At 43.5% G+C, this 25,400-nt stretch overlaps 1 protein-coding gene across 1 annotated transcript in view; it reads right to left on the bottom strand.

Moving 5' to 3' along the window:
* Window positions 1–25,400, bottom strand: part of LOC112409399 (RNA binding protein fox-1 homolog 1) — a 1,082,427-nt gene that overhangs the window by 899,114 nt on the left and 157,913 nt on the right. Inside the window, exon 2 of the mRNA XM_024759497.1 lies at window positions 17,531–17,578. Within this exon, the coding sequence (XP_024615265.1) occupies window positions 17,531–17,578 (48 nt within the window). The remainder of the gene's footprint in view (window positions 1–17,530; window positions 17,579–25,400) is intronic.

Below are 25,400 nucleotides of genomic sequence, written 5' to 3'. Positions count from 1 at the left end.
ATTCACACATCAACTTCACTATTTTTGCCTTATCCATGGGTCACCTTTACAACGATGAGGTTATTATTTTCCTTTAAATTGACTTCTGTGCTTCAATAAAATTTAAGATGCTGTTTTGTATCACTACCAAAATGGAATAGATGGAGACAATCAGACTAAATGGGTTGAAAAGACAGCAGTGCTCCTCAGTTGTTAAGTTCTGGCTGGTATTTTTGTCTGCTGAAAGCTCTCCCTCTTTTCAAAAAAATTAGCAAGGGTTAGAGAGGTGCTGGAGACATAATAGCAACACGCAGAGATGTCCTCTTTGACGTTAGAACGACTGAAATGGACCTGCAAGGGAAATTATCTTCTCACTCTGTGCTTCAATTATATTCAATGACAAATCCATGCACCACCCAAAATGACTTCATCTGGGAAGGATGAAACGGTTGCCACACTTGGAAACACTCTATAAACCGTTGATCTATCAACTTTCCTGGCTAAACTACATAACAAGCTTTATCAGCTGTTCCTGGTCAGTGATTAACTTTGTGAGCTTAAAGTGGGGGACACTTCAGCACAATTGGTCGGAGCCTCTATTCCAAGATACACAGGACTTAAAGGATGTCCGACATCAGATCAACATACCATGTGTCTTAAAAGTGTTGTTTCCCAAAGGCACATGATAGAGGGAAAATCTGGTATACAACCGTTTCTCCAAATGTAAACTCTTTTGTTATCGGAGAATCTCTAAGAGATCTCTCAGATCCTTGGTTTCTCTCTTTTAAATGACAGGATTGGGTTATACCTAGGCTGCCCAATACAGAAGCTACATGTGATTACTGAGGGCTGGAAATGGAGCTATCCCGAATTGAGATGCTCTGTGAGTGTGAAACAGACCAGATTTTGAAGACTTAGTACAAAAAAAACAGGAATATAAACTATCTCATAAATATTTTGATATTGATTACATGTTACAATGATAATACCACACAGGCTAAATAAAATACATTATTCAAATTAATTTCATCTGCTCCATTTTGCCTTTTTATTGGGACTATTGGAAAATGTAATATTTCATGTGTGCCTTGCATTCTATTTCTACTGGGTTAGTGCAGGATTAGAGGCTCAGTATTGTTCCTTACTGATGAATCAGTCAAGTAATACATAAAAAGTCTTCCCTAAAATCGCAACAGACGATAAAAATAGGCCTTTTAATTTTACCAGGTAAAAGTCCCTGGTTGATATTTTAAAAGCTTTACCATCTCTGTTCAGTCTTCCTCTATATTAACAACCTTTATAACGATGTCAGAAGATAAATAGCACGCTGTCTTTAAAGTTAGAAAAGAGGGAAAAAAGATTTCATGGCTCATGTCTATGGATAAAGCAATCCAACTTTGGAGCGGTCCAAACGTGTTCCCTAATCAAAGATATACTTTTAATGAGATTTTATCTTTGATGGAAAATGTAAGTCTGTAATGAACCGCTGAGTCATTCCTCTGCTTCCAGGCTTAATTTTTACTTAATTCTAGCTCCCTGATGTTTTTGATACAGAGCTCTTAATTTTTGCTGGATATTTAAAAGTTCTTTTTTTTTTTTTTTTGGATCTTTTGATGTAGGTAGGCTTTTGGGGCAAGAAGCCCATTTTGAACTCACAGTAACAAAATAAAGACTTCTAGTCTACATAGAAACATGCCACATAAATCTATATCTTTATATATATATATATTTGTATTAATAGAGGTAACCAGCCAAGTGTTACAATAGGGCTTTAACTACTGTCAAGTGGTTGGCCGCCCTTAATTTTATGGCAGCTGGGAGTACCTGAAAATGAATGGTCTCTGGGCTTAGAGGGACCTAGGATCTAATTGTAGCCCTGCCATCTACTCACTGTGCAAGCTTGGAACATTCATTTAATATTTCTGGAATTCCACTTCATCATCTGAAACATAAATTGTCTGCTTTCTTGGCTGGGCGCGCAGATTAAATGAATCCTGCTTGTAAAGCAGTTAGCAAGTGGTCTTGTGCCCAGAAAATACTGAGTAGTCAAAAAGTCGTTGTTACTCTTTAGATTCCATGCAGGAAAAACAAAAAAAGGAGTCACATCTGGAAAGTGTCCAGGCCCTTTTATCCCCAAGGGCATCAGTCCAGTTCAAGCCCTTTTCTCTGTCTCCAAGCCACCTTGTCCCCAAACCTTCCTGATCCTGCAAGCCTTCCTCAGAACTCCCAGTAACTGTAATTCTCACCTCTCGGTTCACTGTTTCTCAGGCTGCTGCAGGCTCTCTCTTCGTTTTTTCCTATCAATCATTTTTCAAGTTGCTACAAACCCCAACAGGTCCTATTTCAGCAAACTTGAAGCATGTTCATCTGGATAACTCTACCTGGCTTGAATCTGCAACCAGATCCATGTTGGCACAGCAGATTCAGTCCGGCATCAGATGCGGTGTTGTAAACCATTCGTCCCCAACCATTTTGGCCTCAGGGACGGGTTTTGTGAAAGACAATTTCTCCTCGGACAGGGGGATGGTTCAGGCAGTAACGTGAGCCATGGGGAGTGGTGGGGAGTGGCGGATGAAGCTTCACTCACTCACCTGCCACTCACCTCCTGCTGTGCCACCCGGTTCCTAACAGGCCTCGGACCGTGGCCCAGTGGTTGGGGACCCCTGTTGTAAACTTTAGCCCTGCTTTGCAAAAAAATGAAGACACCTCCCTAGGGCTGTCTTGGCAGCGGGCGAGTTGTCTATCTCAAGTGTTTGGATCCTTGGTACCATTTCAGTTGAGACACTCATCATAGACTATGGTGTCTTGTTTGGAGATTCTTTTCATCTGTGATATTCTAATTCTCAACAGGAATATCAGTTGTTTATCATGATCTCCACTGTTACAACTTCCAGTCACGTGACTGCTATTAGTAACCATGCATTGAATGATTATTATGGACCAGGAACTGGAGATTTTGGCCATTGAGACACATTATAGAGAAGGTTCACAACGACCTTAAGAAGTAGGTGCTTCTACTTTCATTTCTTTACAGAAGAGAAATCAGAGATGCAGAAAGGTTAAGGGTCACACCCGAACTCAGTCCTACGCTCCATCCTGCATGGCTTCCAGTGGACCTCTTCCAATCCTTCCATTATGACTGCATTGGTCAGGGCTCTCCAGAGAATCAGAACCAATAGGATAGGATAGGTAGCTAGGCAGGTAGATGGGTAGATAGATAGATAGATAGATGACAGATGGATAGACAGACATATGATGTAGATAGATGGGTACTAAATATATGGATATATAAAGACTACGGAATTTTAAAATTTATTTATCTATCTATCTATCTGTCTATCTGAAAAACAGAGAAGCTGCTGGTGTAAATTCCAGTCTAATGGCAGAAGATGAGATATCACAGCTCAAACAGTAAGGCACAAAGACAAATTTCTCCTTCCTCTGCCTCTTGTCCTATTCAGACCCTCACTAGGTTGGGTGACGTTCACCCACACTGGAGGAAGCAATCTACTTTACCGAGTCTAAATTCAAATGCTAATCTCATCTGGAAACACCCTCATAGAACACTCAGAAATAATGTTTAATCTGGGCATTCCACGGCTAGTCAAATTGATATATAAAGTTAACCATCACAATGACTTACTTCCTAATTCTCAGATCATAAGCTAATGAAATTACATGCAAATATGAAAATAATTTTTTTCTCATACAAATTTTATATATAATCAGGAGCACGTGCTACCTTATGGGATACGTCTTACTCAACATTGCACCTATGATTATTCCATGGGCCTCCGACACAAGCACATTCATCATTTTTAATGGCCACAGAATATTCCACTACGTTCTATACTCAATGTAATAAGCCATCACCTTAAGACCGGACACTTAGGGTGTTGCCAATCTTTTGACATTGCAAATAAAAGAAGAGTGATGGCTTTTGTTTCTGTTGAGTTGGAATAATTCATAGGAGTCAGATTGGGTCCAAGGACTAATCGTGCGTGGTTGTTCATGGTTTTTAAATGATTTTCACCAAATCGCAGCACACCCAGTAAAGAATATGGGGGCCAGTTTCACTGCAACCCAAGTATGGGAAAAGACAGTATTCTTATTTTATGTTATGTGGCTAATTTAGTACGCAGAAATTAGTGTCTCACAGTGGCTTTAATGTGCATTTTCACACAGCTATCAAGGACAGGTGTTTACCATGTGTTTGACTCTACTTATGATTTCCTTTGTGTGAACTGTCTGTTCGTTCCTTAATGGTCACTCCCAGCTTTCACAATTTCCCCACGAAAACACTCCTATCATAGGGGCAAAACTGATTTTTGTCCATTTATGGACTGATGAATTGGATCAACAGGAAAGCTCAATCTGAATAGATCAACCTAAAAACTATCTTTTTTCCTTATTGCAAGTTACCGTGCTATTTTGAGGGGGATACAGAGATGCACCTAAAAGTTTTCAATTACTCCTGGGACTTGATTTTCTGTGGACCGTGGGAACTAGGCGCTTAATCGGATCAGAGGACTAAGAAGAGCTGTCAACCTCCTCGGCTGAGTCAAAGCCTGGGAGCCCGGCCCAGGATGAGGCTTTGCTTCCTGACATTTTCTCCCTTAATCCAAAGCCAGAACATCTTGAGTTTGAGACCTCTCCTGCTCTCAAGGATCTGTCTGCCAATCCATCCAGAAAACCTTTTGGTTAAAAAGAAAATAGGAAAAACCTCTGGCTGATCTGCAGACTCTGATAGCTTTTGGGTTGCAATGGCCGCAGTAAAAGATACTGCCTTTGTGATGATTTTAACAAATTCTAACCTATAATGAGCCTCCTCCCCTCCCCCCCAAAAAAGCCTTAGTTATATGATAAGAACTCCATATAAAATGTGCATTGACTTGTGTGTGTACATGTGCATATGTGTGTCTACACATGTGTGCATGTTTTCCCCACCCCATCTTTGAATTCTGTTGCTATTACATCAAGTCCCATCAAAATTTATTGCAGCCCTCTCGATGCTGAGATGGATGGCATAATCCGTGGGTTTTCTGACCTTGATGAACATGAAGAAAATTTCAGCTGAACTGTGCAAAAGTGCTGGGATAACATAAATCACATTTGGACAGGGCGTGCTTTCTATCTAAAGCGTAAAGTTGCCCAACCACATATCACAAAGTGAGATAACAAAACACATCAACTCAAGAGGAAGAAATTAACTAACGTTCACACCACTCATCACAAAAAAAGATGATGGTCATATTTTTGGAGAAGAAGAGATGACAGAACTACCCTAGAAAACTAGCTCTGCACTTAATTGTTTCCTAAATGCATTTTAATTCAGAGTTTAAAGAAAATGTATTGCTAAAAATTACACAAAAGGATAGACTTGCTTCTTTTAAATAAAGGACAAATGAAAATAATAGCTTTAATTAATCGTATTAAAATGTAAGCAGCTCAGTCCCAATTAATACATAATTGCAAAGAGATGACAAATATCATTAGTGATAAATCACACTTTTAAAATTAAGGTATCAAAATCTTAACCCTACCCATCTGAGGCAGAAGTCAGGTAAATTACCACCAAAATGTAATCAACAGAGTAGGCTCATCAAGGGCCGAGGAAAGTGTGGTCACACGTGCCTGATAGAAAGCTCTTATACGTTGAATTGTTTTTAAGCCATGTTTGGCTTAAAAGCCATGTTTTAATTGTTTTATAGCCATGTACTATCTATAAAAATGTCTCTGCCTTGATGGACTGCAAATCCATAATATAACAAGAGAAACAGGCATGCTCAAAAATAAGACCAAGTAGTGAATGTCACAGAAGCATGAAGTGTCTGCCTTCTCTTCATCTTTGGGCTTAAACACAGAGCAGTGTTTGTTTGTTTTTTTAACATCTTTATTGGAGTATAATTGGTTTACAATGGTGTGTTAGTTTCTGCTGTATAACAAAGTGAATCAGCTAAACATATACATATATCCCCATATCTCCTCCCCCTTGCGTCTCCCTCCCACTCTCCCTATCCCATCCCTCTAGGTGGTCACAAAGCACCGAGCTGATCTCCCTGTGCTATGCGGCTGCTTCTCATTAGCTATCTATTTTACGATTGGTAGTGTATATATGTCCATGCCACTCTCTCACTTCGTCCCAGCTTACCCTTCCCACTCCCCGTGTCCTCATCAGTTGCCAAATTCCGGGCCGAGCACAATCTCCTCCTAGCACACGTGCTATAACTCCCACTCCTTCGCCTTTGGCAGGCATCACTAATCAATCATGTACTCTTTCTGGCAGAACCCACAACTCAGACTCCTCATCAACACAGCATTCTATGCAGCCACTATCAATCAATCTGAGTTGACACCAGAGATTAAATCTGTTTGCAATCACTGGCCTATACCTTTCACTATGCTTTCCAACCCTCTCTAAGCACCTTCACCCAGATTGATAAGTACCTGCAGGATATAGAAAACCCAACACTTTAAACTGGAGACCCGGTATTTAGTTGAAGCTTTTCCATTAACTTTGCTATTTATTTACCTGGTCCTAGATGTGACTTCTCTGATTCCACCAGAGATCTAGGAAACTGAGATAAGATTAAGGAAGAGTAGGAGGAAAACAAATATAAGAAAGCAACAATAAGTCTGCTTGTTTTTATTGAAGGCATATCCTGCACCCAGCCAGGACGCTAAGTCCCCTAAGTATATTAGCTCACTGAGTTCCACCGCCATCCCAGAAAGGAGCTTCTCTTATCTGCTCCATTTTAGATAGAACTTGAGCATCTGAGAGGTTAAATAACCAGGAAGTGGCCAAGCTGGGGTTCAAACCCAGGCCTTTGAGAATCCCGAGCTAAAGCTCTTAGCCACTCTGTTCTACCCGTGATTCTTTAGACTAGCTTCCCAGAGCCAACTTCAAGGCTGGCGGAGGGTATATCAGACAAACGGCCTGATCCACCTCGACAGCTTTTCACGGCACTGTGTTACATCTTTGCCCAGGATACTGCTGAGTGCGCCCAGCAGCCCTCATCCTCTGTCATCCGGGTTTCCGGCCCATCAGAGGCTAATTTAACTCCACACCACATCCATTTTAGAAGCTCTTCCCGTTTTTGCATGCCTTCCCCCTCCACCACCACCTTCGGAATTTTCCTAAAATAAATGAAAGAGGAAAGTATGACTAACAGCTCATTTTCAAAGTTTAGTAAAAGGGAACGCATCAGTTAACCTGCAGATAAAATCTAAAAGGCAGGCACAGAGGCCCCTCCTGGAGTTAAGAAGCTCTTGTCTACAAAAATAACTCTCAGTCATGCAGGGAAGTGAAGAACTGACTGGTTCCATGAGTATTCTGATCGTTCTGAAGAGCAGACCCATTGAGGACCTCGAGATAATACCATAGGATAAGTCATTAGGGGAAATTAGATGCAGGGATACATCACAGAACGCCACTTGGCATTAGCCCGGGCTATTTCTGTTCCGTTGAGCGCTCTGTAACGATAATTCTCATAAACAGAGCTTTCATGTACTTGTGAGCCAGGCACTGAGCCTGTGGTGCCTTCGAGGTCTGTTTTTTTGTTTTGTTTTTTCCTGTGCAGCAGCCTCAGAAGGAGTGGCATAGCCTCGGGGTTAAGAATCAAAGGCAGACTGCCTGGATTTGAACCCCATCCTACACAGGCATGTTAGTTAACTCCTCCTTCCCTCAGTTTTATTGTCTGTAAAACACGGATCAATATTGTAGTATCGTAAAGGATCTTTATAAGGATTCAGTCACAGAATGCACAAAAAACTGTCTGGCATATACTTAAGTGTTCCATTCATGCTAGTTGCAATTATTATTATCCATCTTCTCTTCTGGAAAAAAATAAGTCAGGGTTTCCTTTAGGAACTTCATTCTACTTTTGGTCCACGTAAGTCATTCAGCTGGGGCCCATCCTACTTCTGATTGTGGTCAAGGCAAATGGACAGTCAGAGGACTGCTTTCCACAGCTAAGGGACTGGTGTGAAGCCAATAAGCATCCCTCAGGAATCGTGCTCAAAATTATTGGAAAAGAAGCTCTTTCTTTCCATGGTAATCTCATTTGAATTTTAAACCCGAGGACCAGTTATACCAGAAGACAGCCCAATTTTACTGTCATTGGACCCAACAACGGTCTCTTTAAGCTGGTACAACTTGGTTTTCTATTATGCAGTGGAAGATGTCCTGACCAATAGAGCTCACAAGAATAATCCATGGTATGCAGGATCTATCCCCACCTTACAGAGGGTGTGGCTGTGGATCAGAAAGCTGCTGTGACTTTTCTAAGATCTCACAGCTAATAAAGAGCAGAACCGGGATCTGTGTGCTTCCAAAACGCTTTTCCACGACACAACATTGTTTTCTTGAGTAAATGATGTAGAAGTGAACAAAAATGCTGACCTTGGAGGGTGGCATGTTTCTCTGGATGGCAGAGAGAGTTTTTAAAACATCATTTCTTCCAGGTGAACACAGTTCAGGTATTGGTTTTGCCTCTCAGTGTAGTTTTGCCTGAATCCCAAATATTTGGATTTGTGCTTTGGCCGATATCATTTTAAATGCCTTAACTAAGCAGAAAATTTTAATGAAAAACATCTGTTTGGAATTTTATTTCTTGAAATTTAAAATACATATTTTGTGCACAAACGACATTCACGTTAGGTGTATCTCCTCGTTTTTACCAGTCAGCTTAACTGGGGTAACTGAGGATGGAGGCTGCGTTGGTCGACATGAAACTCCTCTTCCCTCAGATTTAGGGCTCTAAGTGATGGTCTGAAAGTCCTCCCCAAATAAATAGTGGAGTCAGCTTTCAGGCTCTGGAGGATTTCTTGGCAGCCACCTAACTCTGACATTCTGCGGGGGGGGAGGCTCTTTTCCAGAGTTGATTTCCATCCCCTTCTCTCTGAGGCTCCGAACACACAATTCCAGACACTGGAATATATCATCCCTACTCCTGGTTAGTCCCCAGGTTTAAGTAAAACTGATGTTGGTGGGCTGCACATGTAGCTCTCCCTTCTGTTTCCCAGCAGACAACAAGGATAAAGCAGCGTCTACTTGTAGTGGACACACCAAGTCTCACCCAGATCTTGGCCACAAATCCATGCTGAGCACAGAAACTGAGTCAAGTTCATAGACATAAGTGGCTCTGCCCATGCTAAATGGCACCATTCTTTGGCTGGAGATGGTAGGAGCAACAGCGAGCACCCAACACAGCCAAATCACCGGCTGGCGAGTGGCTGTGAACTCATTTGGAATGAGAGCCTCACCCTATAGGAATGAGAGTTCATAATCTGCAGAGGGGTCACAGTCCTGAGGAATTTGCATGAGATGCAGAATGTGGCACAAGAGAAAAGCCAAGCAGCACAGGTCAAGTCTTTGCTGGTGTTAGAAGACTCTGCCCTACTCCACTGTCGGAGACGGTGGGGCCAGGGTGACCCACCGGAGGTCTTAGTGGTCAAGAATAAGCTATGAGCAAGTAGACGCCACGACATAATGGCACTATCTCTCTGCATCTGATCATTTCACATCATCAGATCCCATTCCAGATAAAATAATATCATTCTAGGATAAAGGACAAAATTTCCCCATGCTTACAAGGCTTCAGATGGCCTGGCCCTTGCCTGCTTTCTAGCCTCATCTCAAGCCACAGACCTCTATTCAGTTCCCGAGTCCTGCCATGCTTCCTCCTCCAAACTTCCATCTCTGTACCCCACCCAGGAGTCTCTACCCCAGGTCCCCCTTCAATTGCAACTCAAATAGCATTCTTCGGGGATGCTTTAAGTTTCATTTCCACAGCTTTGGGGAATCTTGGAGCATCTTCTCATGTAATGCATACACACAGGCAGCCTTCAAAAAGGACATCTGGAGCAGAAAAGAAATCCAATCTCCAGACGCATTCTGTGAGTCTCGCCAAATTGTGCTCACGGCAGCAGGCTTTGCCCCGGTCTGCCCTGAGGTTCTCATTTTGGCCTTTAATGAGAAACTCTTCCATGAATGCTTCCCATTCTGGGAGAGTCTCTCTGGATAAGGAGCGTGACTTCTCCTCTGTCTTTGTTCTGCCTGTCAGAGCCCAGAGGACTGATCCACTCCCATCCCCACAGCAAGAGAGCGGCGCTAATAGAAAACCAACCCTGGTGACTGTTTTGTGCTCATTTTCAACCTCACTGGCATCTAAGCCTCTGAAATCCAGGAGATTAACTTATTGTCCATGTTGATCAACTCCCTTACTCCTCATGGCAGCCAGCTGAACATAGAGACTTAAGCTGAGCGTCTCCAACACATTCCTGGATGAAGTTATCCATGACCCGTGGTCAGAATCACCAAACCACGTGGGTAGGGCTGATTCACTCTCTAGCAAACCCAGACCTTCCTCTTCACCTCCTGTGCGGCTCTTGTTCCTGTGCCCTCTTGTCTGCACTCCGGCCTGGACCCCCAATTTCATCCTTGCCCCCTTCTGGTAACCCTTGCAGGTGAGTAGAGTTTGAAACGTCTCAAAGCCAAACCCAAACTTCTTCCCTGATTGCAAACCCATCATTAGAAAACAGTGTTCCCTAAATGCTAGTTATTTGCAATCTGTATGCACACTTTTTCTACATCCATCTGATTTTCATTAAATTAACTCAATTGTTTTGTCCTTAATAGACTTAAGCTTACTTTTAAAAATCATGAGTAGAATTTTTAAAAAGAAAATAGTTTATTGACGTGAAAGGACAGAGCAATATCCTTTATCATATAAAGAATGTAACCCTCATTCAAAAGTAAAACAATGTTACCAAATTATAGCTAGATATTAGAATTGTTTGTCAAGGGTCCTGGGTCTTTTGGTTAAAAAGGTAGATGAGCAAATGTGCCAGACCTCTGGGTTTGTTACAGAAACAAAACAAAAGTAAACAAAACAAAAAACAACCAAATTATGTCTCCTTGATGTAATCCCAAGGTCTGAAAAATAATTGACAAGAGAATAACTGCATCACTTCTTCACTAGGTGATCTGATCTGCAGATACCTCATCCAGCAGCTGAAATCTTAGTCTCATCCTTGGGCAATGCTGGACCATAGGAAACACGGTCCTCCTTCATCAAACATCTTTAAAAGGAGGGCACCTGGCTGGCCACCCAGCCCCACTATTTTTCAGAGTCCTGGCTGATATCACCTTGTTCTAACCAAAGCCTTCATCTCCCCTGCATCCCTGCACTCCACCAGGGCCAGCCTCTGGCTCCATCTCTGTGCTCTGTCCCCATTCTCTCCCTCCTCCCTCAGTGACTCCCTCTGTGGCTGACTTAGTCACCCAAAGTTTCAAATGCCTCCTTGGTTCCATATCATTCTGGCCTCATCCAGCAAGGACCTGCCCTCCCTTACTCTCTCTTCCACTTGGAGGGAGACTGACACAAAACCCCAGTCCATCAGTGTGGCAAACAACACCCTCCATAATCTTCACTGCGCCAGTCCCCCCTTGGCCACTCTTGGACACGCATGCTGGACCTTGATCTCTCCTAAACATACCACGTTCTTTCCCACCTCTGTGTCTTCGCCTATGCTGTTCCCTCTGCCAAGAAAGCCTTCAACAGACCCCGCCCCTGAGATTACGCACACAAGACCTCTTCCTAATCCACTGAGACTTGGCTTGTAAATTTCAAGCCGGCAAGTCTCTTGACTCTTTTCTGCATACGTGTTTTACTTGGTTTGCACAGTGTTTTTAAGATAAGTAGTTTTATATTAAATCCAGATTTCCAGATTGGCTTAGAAAATGGCAGCACTGACCCTACACTCCACGTGGCAACAGGCGCTGTACAGAAGCCCCTGCACGTGGGGCCACTGCTCTTGAGTTCAAGGCTGCCGCGACATTTCGTATTACTCTACAATCATCCTCTGTCTCCCTTCACTAACTTGTGAGTCCTGCCTGGACCCGGCAGCTAGGTGGCTTTGTTATTTCCTGATGTAGACCAAGCATCTCTTCTTCTGTAAAATATTCTCAAAGCCTGCTAGGTCCCATTGGTTGCCCATTTCTCTGAGCCCCCATAACACTTTCTGGGGGACTCATTTTTTAAAAGGAATTTGATTATAAATGACATGGAATGCCTGTGGGTGTGGGCCCTAGCAAAAACAAAAATAAAGGTAGCTGCGGTTGACTGAGTTCTTGTTTTGGGCCAGGCACTATATACACTGCCTTGTAGTATTATCTTGTCAATTCCTCAAATCAACATTTCAAGTGGATTTTATTATGTCCAATTTACAGATGTGAAAATAGACAGGGACTTGAGGTAAGAAAGGCTCTCGAAGTCACAGAGCTGCTACGCGAGAGAACTCGGATTAAAGCCCAGGACTTCCCGGCTCCAGAGCCCATGGTTTTAACAGCTGTACTCTGTAAACTCCTGTGTTTTGAGCACGTAATTTCTAATCCACGCATAGAAGCTGCTAGAAATGCAAAAGTTAGGAACCTAACTGGGTCTGTTGAAAACTGAAGCCAGAACTGCGTCCTGGTGCCACTGTCGCTTGTCCTCAAGACCAGAAGAAGTCCTGGCAGCCCCACTGCCAGGTGCCAGCGGCTCTCCGCAAGGTCAGGCTTGACAAGGCTCTGATAAATCTCCACTGTGAGCCAGCCAGAGCTAAAACATGGGGGCTGAAAGGATGCCCCAGACTCAAAACTAGACTATTTACTTGGCAATGGGTGAAGCTACCAGTTCAGGTACAAATTCATCAGTTGGAAAGGGCGATTCTCATATTCTACACACTTGATTCTCTTTGTGTGTGTGTGTGTGTGTGTGTGTGTATAAGGCAGTAGAGCATCAGGGCTTAGAACACAGCTTCCAAGATAAGAATCTCTGAGTTTAAACCCTAGCCTACGATGCACCTTGAGTGATCTTGGGCAAATCACTTAACACCTCTGAGCTTCCCTTTTTTACCTGTATAACGGGGATAATGATGGTGCCTCGCACATCAGCTGCTGTAAGTATCCAGAGGTACTTAAGAATGCCTGGTCCAGAGTAAGGATTGCAACAGGAAAAGTTCCAAACTCCTAGTATTTACCACAGCACCATAGCATCACCAGTCACGAGCACAGCTTCACTCAGACCCAATCTGAAAGGCTCCTTAACTTTGAAAACCGCTCAAACGCCTTCCATGCAATTTTAGAGTGGATGGGAAACTGTTTAACCGCACCAGGCCAGGCGGTAAGTGAGGAAAGGAAGCCCTGTCTGTGTTTATAGCCTTTGACAAATGGGCTCTCATTTCCTCTGACAGATTCTCCCCCTGACTGATCCATCAGCCTCTGTTCTCATCACCTGAATCGCGGTCTTCATAATAGTGTTGAAATTCAAATGGATTTTACACCACAAATAAAAATGAACTTAAATGCCTCTGTTTTCCGCCAGCAACACGGGTCATGTAAATGTCACATGCAGGAGGTTTTTCAGGGCCGTGCAGCTGCCCCCAGGGACGGGTTACCTCACATCACCTTTGCTAAATCTGCATTAGCTCTGTGGCCTTGGCCTGTGGGAGGAAACCACCTGAGCTCTGCTTCCCACTTAAGGGGAAAAAAACGCTACCGGCCTTTCAGATCTCCCTGTGACATCCTCTGGGTGATTTTAGGAAACAGGCAGGAAGCCATCCAAGTGCAGGTCCAGTCACAGGGGCGCTGCTCATTGCCGGGCTTGGAAGCAAAAGAGAAGTGTAAAATGAAACCACTCTCTGGTACACACCATGAATCCCTCTCTGAACAACCGGGCAACGTTCTCCAAAAGACAATGAGCTTACTGTCTGCCTATGGAAAAGAGGCGTCTAGGATACAGAAAAACAGAGAAATGGAGAGCAAAAAAAAAAAAAAGATTCTCTCCTTCTGTCAACAGTCTCAGATGGAGTACAGACGGTGCACAGACCAGGAAGAGTGGTTTTATGGCTCTTCATTAAGATGAGGGCTCTCTCCACCACTTGAAATTCACCGTTTATCTCCCATCATTATATCCGGTCTAGGATTCAATGGGAAAATGACTCATCTCAAGGTAAATGGCCCTACCGAGTGGAAGAGAATGGGATGAGGCTTGAAATTGGACGGGTCTGGCGGGGAGGGACCCTATTAAACCCTATAGAAAACTTGAGCTCTTGTGTTTTCTAAAATTCTTCTATCGAGAAGACACTCCAAAATATTTCAGAAAAAGGTACGGATGTAGGCACACAAATATATCCCTATATACAGAATACAGGGAAGAGAGGTAGCCAAGGAGGAAGGGAGGTGAAAGGAAAAGGAGAAAAGGAAAAAGAAAGTAATTCTTGGGAAGCCATCTAGTCTCACAGGTATCACGTTAAGCTTTCTTAACTAAAGGAAATTGAGCTTTAAAGAAAACACTGCTGGTTCTCCTTCAGAGCACTCAGCATTCCGTAAAAATCCACACGGGCCAAGGGGCTGCCTCTTCAGAGGCAGGTTGACTTATTATTTTGGCACCTCTGTCATTTCCTGTCACTTCAATTCCACTTTATCAAATTACTGATTTTGCCAGAAGCATTCGGAATGAATGGAGAGGGGCACGCACACATACACGCAGGAGCGAGTGTCATCACTTCGATGGTGCAATTTCATAATTATACGTCAGGGTGACAGAAGTACCAGAACTGCATCCCAGACCCTGGATGAAGACGACTCCGGCTGTCTGCCTACTTGACCTCATGCCACATCACTGTCCGGAGGGGTGATACTGGCACTCCTCTGCTGAGGGTGGAGGACACTGGCCCTCCTGGATGATCAGGTTGCATCCTGATTTCCCCAGAGACAGGACCCTGATATTCACAGCCATCTCCAACACCTCACCCCACCTCCCACCACATTAGGAGATCCAGAGAAGGGAGAGCCCTGATGTGAGACTCACAAAAATAAAATTAAAAAACAAAACGAAACATCAGAACAGAACTCAGAGGAAGCAAAGCCTTTCTCTTGAACAGAGGGAATAAAAACCGTTAGAGTGTAAGACAGCAAAAATAGAAGTAGGCATTGTGGTGGTTTGTGTTGCTAGGAGCCACCCCCAGTTAAAGACAGTGAAAGGGTTAGTGAAACAGAGCAGGGCCCTGTGGTCCTTCCCCCACCCCACGTCCTCCGCCTGCCTTTTGTCTATAGAACAACTTTAGTCAAAGAATAAGTTCCATCACAGAAGTGAGAAAACGCAGAAGCAAAGGAAAACAGTCAAACAAGACCAAATCATAGTAGTTTAGTCATGAAGCAAAGTCAAGGACCCTTAGTTCCTCCTCAAGGGCTGTAGATAACACTCTGAGCCGTGTCCTGTGCGCTGTCTTATAGATACCAAAACCCCACCAGGCGCAGAAGTTAACTACATGATGGCCAGGCTGCAGCCATGACATAAGCTGCCACAGTTCTGAGAACTGGCCTCAAAGAAATGGGAAGAAACCGACCCTGCAACTGAAGACTAACTGTGCTTAGCACAATCCAGATGACGCCGACCAGACCCACCGCAGGAGCAATTTCAGGACGACTGTCAGAGCTGACTGTGCTCTTTCTGCCTGTAGCCCCTCCCTCCGCCTGTGCACCCCAGAAGCTCGCCTTGAAAAGCTCTTGCCCACTGATTGTTGGCTAGGGGCGGAGGGGCAGAACTGGCCTTTGGACCTGAGTCCACCCCCACCACTCACCCCTCTGGTTGCCAGCCTCCGAAACAAAGCAAACTTTCCTTTCCACCAACCTTTTTCCTCTTTATTGGCTTTAGAATGGCAAGCAGCCGGGCCCCTCTTTTGGTAACAATCAGTCATGTGTGGTCAAGGCTGGAAAACAACAGGACAGCCCTCCAGATACGAGGCTTCATTTGAAGTGTCTGACTCAACCCAACAGTCTGTGACACAGCACAGAAATGCATATGTGTGTGTATGAGTCTCTGTCTGTGTTAGTCGTTTTTGAGAACAGCTGAAGTTATGTACAGAACGATAAGCTATGATTTCTTTCCAGGCGTCATCATCAGAGAACATCCATAGTCTTGCGGTGGGGGAGGGGTCTTTATCGTCATGATACATGAACCAAAGGCAGTTTGGATAGTTATTATGGAATGGAGCTGTGCGGCTGCCTGGCATTGCCCAGAGGTTATCCTGGTTGTTCACTCGCTTGTTGGTGACAGAACTGATGTTGCTTTAACAGTCCTCCTGGTATCTTTCAAACACTACTGGCAAAGAAAGTAAAACAAAACAAACAAACCAAAAAACTAGACAGAAACATGCTTGTGAATTCCATTAAAATCCAAGAGAAGTGAAGACATCCTGAACTTTGGAAGCAGGGCAGGGAACATGCTTTCACTGGGACGTGGTGAGCAGAGTCACTGGGAAGAGATTAAAAAAGACTGGAGACACCTCTTCAGCCCAAATTCCATTTCTCCAACTCACAAAATGCATGCGTGCAGGGATACCAGCACATCATGACGCAGCGAATGCAAATGCGAATCGAAACACCTCTTCTGCAAACTAGACACACGACTGGAACTAAGTTAAGATCATGTGGCCCGAATTTAAGATACTGTATCATAATCCCCTTCAAAGTGAGGAGATTACGGCTCCTTAAAATAATGTGCGGCAACCGTCTTCTGTTTAAAAGCAAATTTTGTTCTGAGAAGTCCTCACCACCTTATTAATCAGCGGATGACCAAGCTATCACAGAATCAAGGCTGAAAAACCTCTGCTTGAAATAATAACCGCCTTCAACAATAAAGGTACAGCTGCACAGAGGAACATCTTTCAGAATTGTGGAACGGTGTCAAAAGTAGCCAGGAGATATGTACCCTCAATTCAATTATTTGACCTTTTCTTATCCAAGGCTTTAAAGGTAAAATTTGATCTGCTCGGATGTGCGCTACCACGGAAACTTCTGTGAACTCCAGTCAATAAAGGGAGAACGAAAATATTAAAGTGAAGAGCAATTGTCTAGCAGTTGCATTTCCTGAGGGAGTCCACACCAAGTGTAACAAGAGGATAAATGGGGGAAAACTTTAAAATATGCAGGAAACGACCTCCCTTTCCTGCCCCCCCCCGCCCGGCAAAACATCATGTGAACAAATTTCTATCATAGAAAGTCACTGCTCACGTGACTGTGTCATGATGGAAATCAGGACAGGCTCTTTATCAAGCCAAAGTGTACAGATCAGATATATTTTTCAGGATGCACCCTGAAAAGCCCAAGAGTATGTATTCTGTAATATATGCAGTGTTCTATAATTCTATGTAGTATGTGGCATATTATATATAATAATCATCCATAATATTCAACTAAAATGTGAAATGAGTTAAGGATAAACGAGCTATTTTCCTGAAAAGAAGCAAATGACTAAGACAAAAATCAACACTAACTTTTTAACACAATTACATTATTGCCATCTTCATTGAAGTTATCAGGTCTAACACAGATTGCAAAGATCAAAAAAACAGCCGTTTAAAAATATGATTGTCTTCAAGTGATACCAGCACATGAATCACCTTTGCAAGCCGTCGTCCAGTAAGGCATGCCTTAAACAGCTGTGTTTAAATCACCGAGTTCTCGTTTTGCTTGAAACCAAAAAGATGAAAAATATTGACTTACCTTTTTGTCCTCTATTTCCACACAGGTATTGCAGTCTACTTTGATATCCTGAGAGGAGGAGAAAAGAAAGAGAAAGGACAGGAGTCAGACTTATGGCCAGAGAATGTTCGGTGGTGTCGTTGAAATGCCCTTTAAAATAATAAAGAGCTCACGCTCTTAACGGCTGCTTCTCGAGCCACTGCTCTTTATAGCGCTTTTTAGAAGTATATGCCCTGGTGTTTGCGTTAGAGACATATGGAGGTCATAACTAAGCTTTATTACATGCAGATGTGGGGTGAAGGCAAAAGCTGTGGATCAGAGGCCACAACAAAGAGAAGCTGATGGCTCATAAAATAATATGCCCCCAGACACCTTCGGTCACATCAGCAGAGGCTGCCCTTAACTGGACTTAATTTCTCTCTCCCATTCCAGATCTGGGATAGTCAAATCTATCTCCCTTCAACTCAAAGACATCACTGTCTACTTTTTATCCTTCCCTCCATCCATCCATCCATCCGTCCATCTATCCATCCATCATCCATCCATCATCCATCTAACCATCATCCGTCCACATTTATCACGTACCTACTTTTTATTCAGTTTTTTCTTGTTGCTTTGGAATGTAAAGGTGAAAGAAAAACCAAAGAAAAAGATGGTCTCAACCCTCAAGAAACTCCCCAGTCAGACAACATGGCAGATACACACACAAGCAATTGTGATATTTATTTACTCATTCATAAGACAGGCATTCAGCACCTACTGCTTGCCAAGTCTTGCTCTAGGCATGGAAGACCCAACATACAAAACACAGGAAGGTCCTGCCCTGGTGATGCTTACATTGCGGTAGAAAAGGCAAACAGTAGAAAAGAAATATCAATAAATGGTTGGTGTTTTAGAAGAGGAAGCTTACCATGAAGAAAAGTAAGGCAGGAGTAGGGAAGGAGAAGGGAAATGCTGAGGGTAGAGAAGTAAGATTTTAAATTTAAAGAGGAGTGGCAACTGAGTAAAGGCTTGAAGGAAGTTAGGGGATGAGCGGTGAAGCCATCTGGGGAAAGAGGCTTTCAGTGCAAAGGCCCTGAGGGGAGATGTGTCAGACAGGGTCAGACTAGAGGAAGCAGGCCTCTGTGGCTAGAGGGAGGGAAACAGTGGGAAGTGAGATCAAAGGAGGACATTGGTTTTCATTCTGAGAGCACTGAGGAACCTCTCAGAGTCACTTTTCTTATTGTGCAAAAGCACACATAACATAACATTTAGTATTCTAACCATTTCAAAGTGTACAGTTCAGAGGCATTAAGTACATCCACACTGTTGTGGATGTACCAACATCCACAACATCCATCATCCATCTCGAGAACTCTTCCATCTTCCCAAACAGAAACTCCATAACCGTTAGACAATAAATCCCATGTCCCCAGCCCCCAGCTCCTGGTAACCACCTTTCTACTTTCTGTCTCTATGAATCTGACGGCTCTCAGTACCTCATTACATCAGTCTACCAGGGCTACCAAAACCAGGTATCACGGACAGGGTAGTTTAAACAATGGAAATTTATTTTTTCACAATTCTGGAGGCTAGAAGTCCAAAATCAAGGTGCTCTCAGGGTTGGTTTCTGGTGAGATCTCTTGCAGGTTTGTAGATGGCCACCTTCTCACTGTGCCCTGTGTGTACAGGGAGAGCTCTCTTCTTATAATGGCACCAGTCCTATTGGATTAGGGCCTCACCCTTATGACCTTATTTAACCTTAATTACCTCTTTCAAGGCCCTATATCCAAATGCAGTCACATTGGAGGGCAGGGCTTCAACATATGAATTTGGGGGTGAGGCACAATTCAGTCTTTAATACTGATATAAGAGGAACCATACAGTATTCACTCTTTTGTGTTTTATTTCATTTAGCATAATGTCTCTACCCAAGGTTCATCCATGTAGTAGCATGTGTCAGGACTTCTTTCCTTTTTGAGGCTGGATAATATTTCACTGTATGGAGAGACCACATTTTGTCCATCCACTCATCTGTGGGTAGTCATTTGGTTGTTTCCACATTTTGGCTATTGTGAATAGTGCTGCTATGAACATGGGTGGACACATACCTGTTCAAGTCCCTGCTTTCAATTCTTTGGTATATACGCCCCGAAGCTGAACTGCTGAATCATATGGCATTCTAGGCTTAAGTCTTTGGGGAACCGCCATACTGTTTTCCACAGTGGCTGCACCATTTCACACTCCCACAGGCAACGCACAAGGGATCCAGTTTCTCCACATCCTCGCCCGCACTTTGTTGTTTTAACTCGAGGGTTGCGAAGAGAGAACAGGTATTAGCTGACTTCTGTTTTTAACAGACAGTTGAGGGCCAAAAGTGCAAGTGGGGAGACCAGTCTGGGGTCTCCTGCAGGAGTTCAGGTCAAAGATGATGGTGGCCAGCAGGGGAGGTGGTGAGACGTGGTCAGAGTGTGGACAGTGCAACAGATGTTCTGAAAGACTGGATGTTGGACGTGAGGGAAAGATTGGGGTCAAGGACCATTCCAAGGTGTCTGACCTGAGGATGCTAGCAAAGGAGGGGGGGATTATGGGTGTGGCAGGATGGTATGGGGGTTTCAAACAATAGTGGCTCCATTTTGCATAAGTTGAGTCTATAGAAATGTTTATTCTCTCACTATCGGGTTGGGTTTACTCTGCTGATGCATCGTGAGGACAGTGTGGATATAAGTGCAAGGCCATCCCCACAGTGATTATCAAGCACAGCAAATTCTAGGTCCACGTGAATCAAGAGTGGAACAAAACGAGACAATGTCGTAAGATGAAGTTTTTGTTTTTTATGTAACAGACTGTTTTGCTACCAGCAAAGTGGGATTGAACCCGTGAGCAGTGACTGCTTGTCCCTTTGGTGCCAGGAACTCTGTGGGGCATTTTTCACATCTGTCCCTAAATTACTCCAAACCAAACAAGGTTAGGATTATCTCGTGTTTTTTCTTCTGTTTTTTTTTTTTAAGTGTAATTGATTTACAATATTATATCAGTTCCAGGTGTACAGCATAGTGATTCAGGATTTTTTACAGCTTATACACCATTAAAAGTTATTACAAGATAATGACTATAATTCCCTGGGCTGTCCAATACATCCTTGTTGCCTATGTATTTTATACATGGTAGTTTGTATCTCTTAATCTCATATCCCTAATTTTTCCCTCCACCTTCCCTCTCCCCTTCAGTTATCATTGGTTTGTTTTCTATATCTGTGAGTCTGTTTCTGTTTTGCATGTACATTCATTTGTATTATTTTTTAGATTCCACATATGTGTGATATGATACAGTATTTGTCTTTCTCTGTCTGATTTATTTCACTAAACATGATTTTCTCTAGGTCCATCCATGTTGTTGCAAATAGAAATTTTTTCTTCTTTTTTATGGCTGAGCAATATTCCATCGTATATATGTACCACATCTTCTTTATCCATTCATCTGCTGATGGACACTTAGGTTGCTCCCATGTCTTGGCTATTGTGAATAGTGCTGCTATGAACATTGGGGTGCATGTATCTTTTTGAATTAGTGTTTCTGGCTTTTTCTGGGTATATACCCAGGAGTGGAATTACTAGATCATATGATAGTTCTATTTTCAGTTTTTTGCGGACCCTCCATGCTGTTCTCCATAGTGGTTGCACCAACTTACATTCCCACCAACAGTGTAGAGGTTTCCTTCTTCTCCACATCCTCGCCAACATTTGTTATTTGTACATTTTTTGATGATGGCCATTCTGACAGATGTGAGCTGATAACTCACTGTGGGTCACACAGAGCTTAAATCTACACCTGGAAGGGACACCTGACACCAGGCACTTTCTATCCTTTTCGGGTGATTTTATTTTATTTAAGTCAAGAGGGTTGGTCAGTCTGTATACTGCAGGCCACATGTCTCAGCCTTTTCCTTGCTGTGGAAATGGAGAATCATCTAATGCAAGAATACCCAGAGAAGAAGTACAGCTGGGATTCTCCAAGTGTGGTCTCCACACCAGCAGCAGCAGCATCACCTGTGTATTCTTGGGCCCCATCCCAGACCTAGTGAATCTGAATCTCTGGGGCGGGGACAGTTCAGTCCTTGCATCAGACTCCCTCCCTGAAAGTGCGGCTCTCCCATCCAATAGCTGGGGAGCCTTAGGCAAGTGACTTCACCTTTCAAAGCCTCAGTTCCCTCATCTGTAACATCGAGGCAATATGAGAAACTGGCCCTTCAAAGAGGGGTCTCCCCCACCAGCAACCAGGGTATCATCCGGGAGCTTGTTAAATGCAGCATCTCAGGCCCCATCCCAGAGATCCTGAATCAGAACCCACATTTTAATAAGTGTTACGGATAGAATGTTCATGTCCCCCAAACACATAGGATGAAGCTCTTAAACCCAAGGTGGCTATATCTGGAGATGGGCCTCTAAAAATGTAATTAAGGTTAAATGAGGTCATAAGGAGGGGACCCTGATCTGATAGAATTAGTACCCTTATAAGAAGGGACACCAGAGAGTTTGTCTGATCTCTCTACACCCATGCCCCGAGAAAAGGCCACATGTGGACACAGAGAGAAGGTGCTGTTAGTCAGGAAGACAGTGCTCACCAGAACTCAACCGTGCTACCACCCTGATCTTAGATTTCCAGCCTCCAGAACTGGGAGAAAATAAATTTCAGTTGTTTAAGCCCCAGTCTGCAGTATTCTGCTATGGCAGCCCCAGAAGACTAAGACCAGTTCCCGGATGACTGTAAGGTACAGTCATAGGACTCGGGGGTCATGATTTTCTCACTCAAACTCCTAATTAATGGCTGTGATCTCTGACTGACCTTTGCACATGGAGACAGTGAAGTGTCCCTACCACTTACTCAGAACTCTTTGAATTCGTCCTCTAAAGAACATGAAGAGAAAGTAGAGGTTAATTTGGTATGGGAGTGATGAAAGCGTGGATTGTTTAAAAGCTAGGAGATGCCATCTAGAAACAAGGTAGGAAAAAGCAGTTCCCTGTCTGTTTGATGCCGTTCTGACCAGGGGAAGCACGCATTTTCTTTCCTTCCTTGAGTGAAAGTATGCTGAGTTTGCAAGGATGAGTCCAGATCCGACTTTGACTTACCCACGCAGAAATGGCAGGTGTTAATCAACTAACGAACGAATCAATAAACCCAAGGCAGGTTTTTGTTTTTTAATCTGCCACCAAGGACCCACGCAAGGAGCAGGAAACACCCATCTGGCAGGATCCAATCTCTTGCCATTTCCCGAAGATCATTCAATTAATTCTTGTCAGGATTAATTTCCTAAACCCACGCTGGATTTTTTATTTAGGTGATACTGTTGGTTTGTCATCTGCTGCAGAATGACTCGGGAGGCACCCCAGGGGACATGCACTTGCTTCTGAACAACGTTGGACTCAAATTGGAAAAATGTCACTCTGGCAGGAACAAATTATTGTTCGGATCACTCCACGGAAAGCGGGTATCTGCAGCTGGGCTCCGACCTGACCTTTTCCAAACCAGAGGAGTCGAGTAAGTACTTCGCTTGATGACTTCGCTTGGAGAACAGCTCAACTACTTAAGTGTTAAGTACGAATTTGGAGTCCTGGACTCATCACCAAGCAGTCAATTTCCTTAGAGGAGTCAGCCATGCTCCTTTCTGTAGCTGGAGAACCCTGAACAGTGATTAACTGCCAAAGTATATGGAAACCCGCACACGCTATGGAGTCATGCTACTTGGGTCCATATCACTGGGCTCTACCAGCAGTGCCTCAGCTTCTCCATCTGTAAAATAAAGGTAATAATAATAACAGCTGCCTCGTTTGTTGTGAGGCATATCGACAAGGGTCTTAGCTTACACCAAGCCATCGAGAAACGTTAGCTATCGTTGATGGCAACCCCCAAAAGTCTCTGGGAGACCCAGTTCTGAGTGGAGTACTGAGAACTTTAAAAAGAGTTCTATTTTTAAAGTTTTCTCCCCCAAGGCTTCTGACATCTCTCTCTGGCTTTTAGACATCAAAGCACGTGCGTGTCTGTTCTTTTCAGAAGCTGTTTCATCTCCCAAGAGACATTTCTTTTCTTCTGCGCTTTGTGTGTCGGTTCTTTCTGATGATTTTTATAGGTCAGGGTTATTTCTGCCCACAATGTGGGGGCACCATCATCCTGGATTGTGGATCTGTATCATTCACAGCTCTGAAGAGCCCAGAAGGTAAAGGTCCCCATGAACAGGTGGAGGGAAATGTCCACCAATGAGATTCCAGAGGCCTCCGAAGATTTAGAAGCTAGGAGCCTGTAACGGGTTGAATAGTTTCCCCCAAAGATATGCCCATGTCCTAACCACTGGAACCTGTGAATGGGACCTTATTTGGAAATAGCGTCTTTGAGGAGGTAATTAACGATCTTGAGATGAGATTGTCCTGGATTATCTGTATGGGTCCTAAATCCAATGACAAGCACCCTTTTAAGAGACAGAGATGGGACTACCCTGGCGGTCCTGTGGTTGAAACTTCACCTTCCAATGCAGGGGGTACTGGTTTGATCCCTGGTCAGGGAGCTAGGATCCCACATGCCTCGCGGCCAAAAGACCAAAACATAAAACGAAGCAATATTATAACAAATTCAATAAAGACTTAAAAAAAAAAAGGTTCACATCAAAAAAATCTTAAAAGAAAAAAGACAGAGAGACGAGAAGCCCATGTAAAGACAGAGGCAGAGACGGGAGTGACGCAGCCACAAGCCTGGAGCCCCCAGAAGCTGGAAGAGGTAGGAGGGATTCTCCCCTAGAGCCTTCTGAAGGAGCACGGCCCTGCTGACAACAGTCCTGCTGTTACGCCCATGGTCCCTTGTGTTTTCAGAGGACAGTCCCTGGAACTGTCCTAAAATTAACGATTTTAGTTACCAATACTGGAAGGGCAAAGGAAAGAAAAGATCAGCGTCCTGATGTTTGATGTAAGAGTTAAGTAAGGCTAATATATTTCTGACACGCCATTGTTCTCTTGGACTCAGATACAAAGTCCCAGAGTGTTTCAACGGGAATACCTGCAGCTTAGGTCATCTCTTGGGAGCTGGGGGAAACGCAGCCAAAGTTTCACCTAACAAGTCCAACTAGGGCTTATGATCAACTACTCTTACTGAGGGAAGAAATCCAAGTGTTTTGAGCTTCCTTTTCAAACCGAAGATAAACACTCTGGCGAGACAGTTCATAACATTAAGAAACAGTACATTTCGTCATCACACTCCAAAAAAGAACTCAAAAGTGCATTTTAAATTCTTAATCAATGTTATATGGGGTGGGGGGAGGAAGAATAATTTCCCCTCTACCATCCTAGGTTCTTGGCTGAAACCCCCCTGTAATAAAGACAGATAAGGAGAGGAAAAGAAATAGAAGTTTAATAACATGTTTGCCCCCTGTACACGGGGGCATGTGCACACATATGGGCCAGAAATGGCCCATCCACCATGTCTAGTAGCGTCTCCAGCTAAAGATAAAAGATGCTGGGCGGGGGAGGCCGGTCATGGGTGGTGACCAGGAAAAGCACAGTAAACAAGGGTATGGTTGGGATGTAGATCTAAGTCCTTGCCTTCTCCATGGATAAGAGTTTCTAGAGACTTGGAGCCCTCCTTCGCTACAGAGAGGGAGACACCTTCACAAATGGAGATTTTCCTTCTCAATGTAAATTTCCCTCACAAAAGGGCAACTTCTACTCTGTTTCCAGAGATTCTCCGGTATCATTAGTCTCTCAAAAATAACCATCCCCTAACAATCCTTCTGCCAAAGAAGCATATCTTGGGGTGTCATATTCTGCTCCCCTTCAATGATAAATGGTTTCTCTCTTTTAATACTTCACTTTTTTATTATTTTTTAAATTTTATTATTTTGTGTATGTGTGTTAGTTTCTGCTTTATA

Source organism: Neophocaena asiaeorientalis, unplaced genomic scaffold (assembly GCF_003031525.2).
Source record: "Neophocaena asiaeorientalis asiaeorientalis breed wild unplaced genomic scaffold, Neophocaena_asiaeorientalis_V1.1 scaffold254, whole genome shotgun sequence".
NCBI lineage: Eukaryota > Metazoa > Chordata > Mammalia > Artiodactyla > Phocoenidae > Neophocaena > Neophocaena asiaeorientalis.
This window is presented reverse-complemented; position numbering and strand designations above follow the sequence as displayed.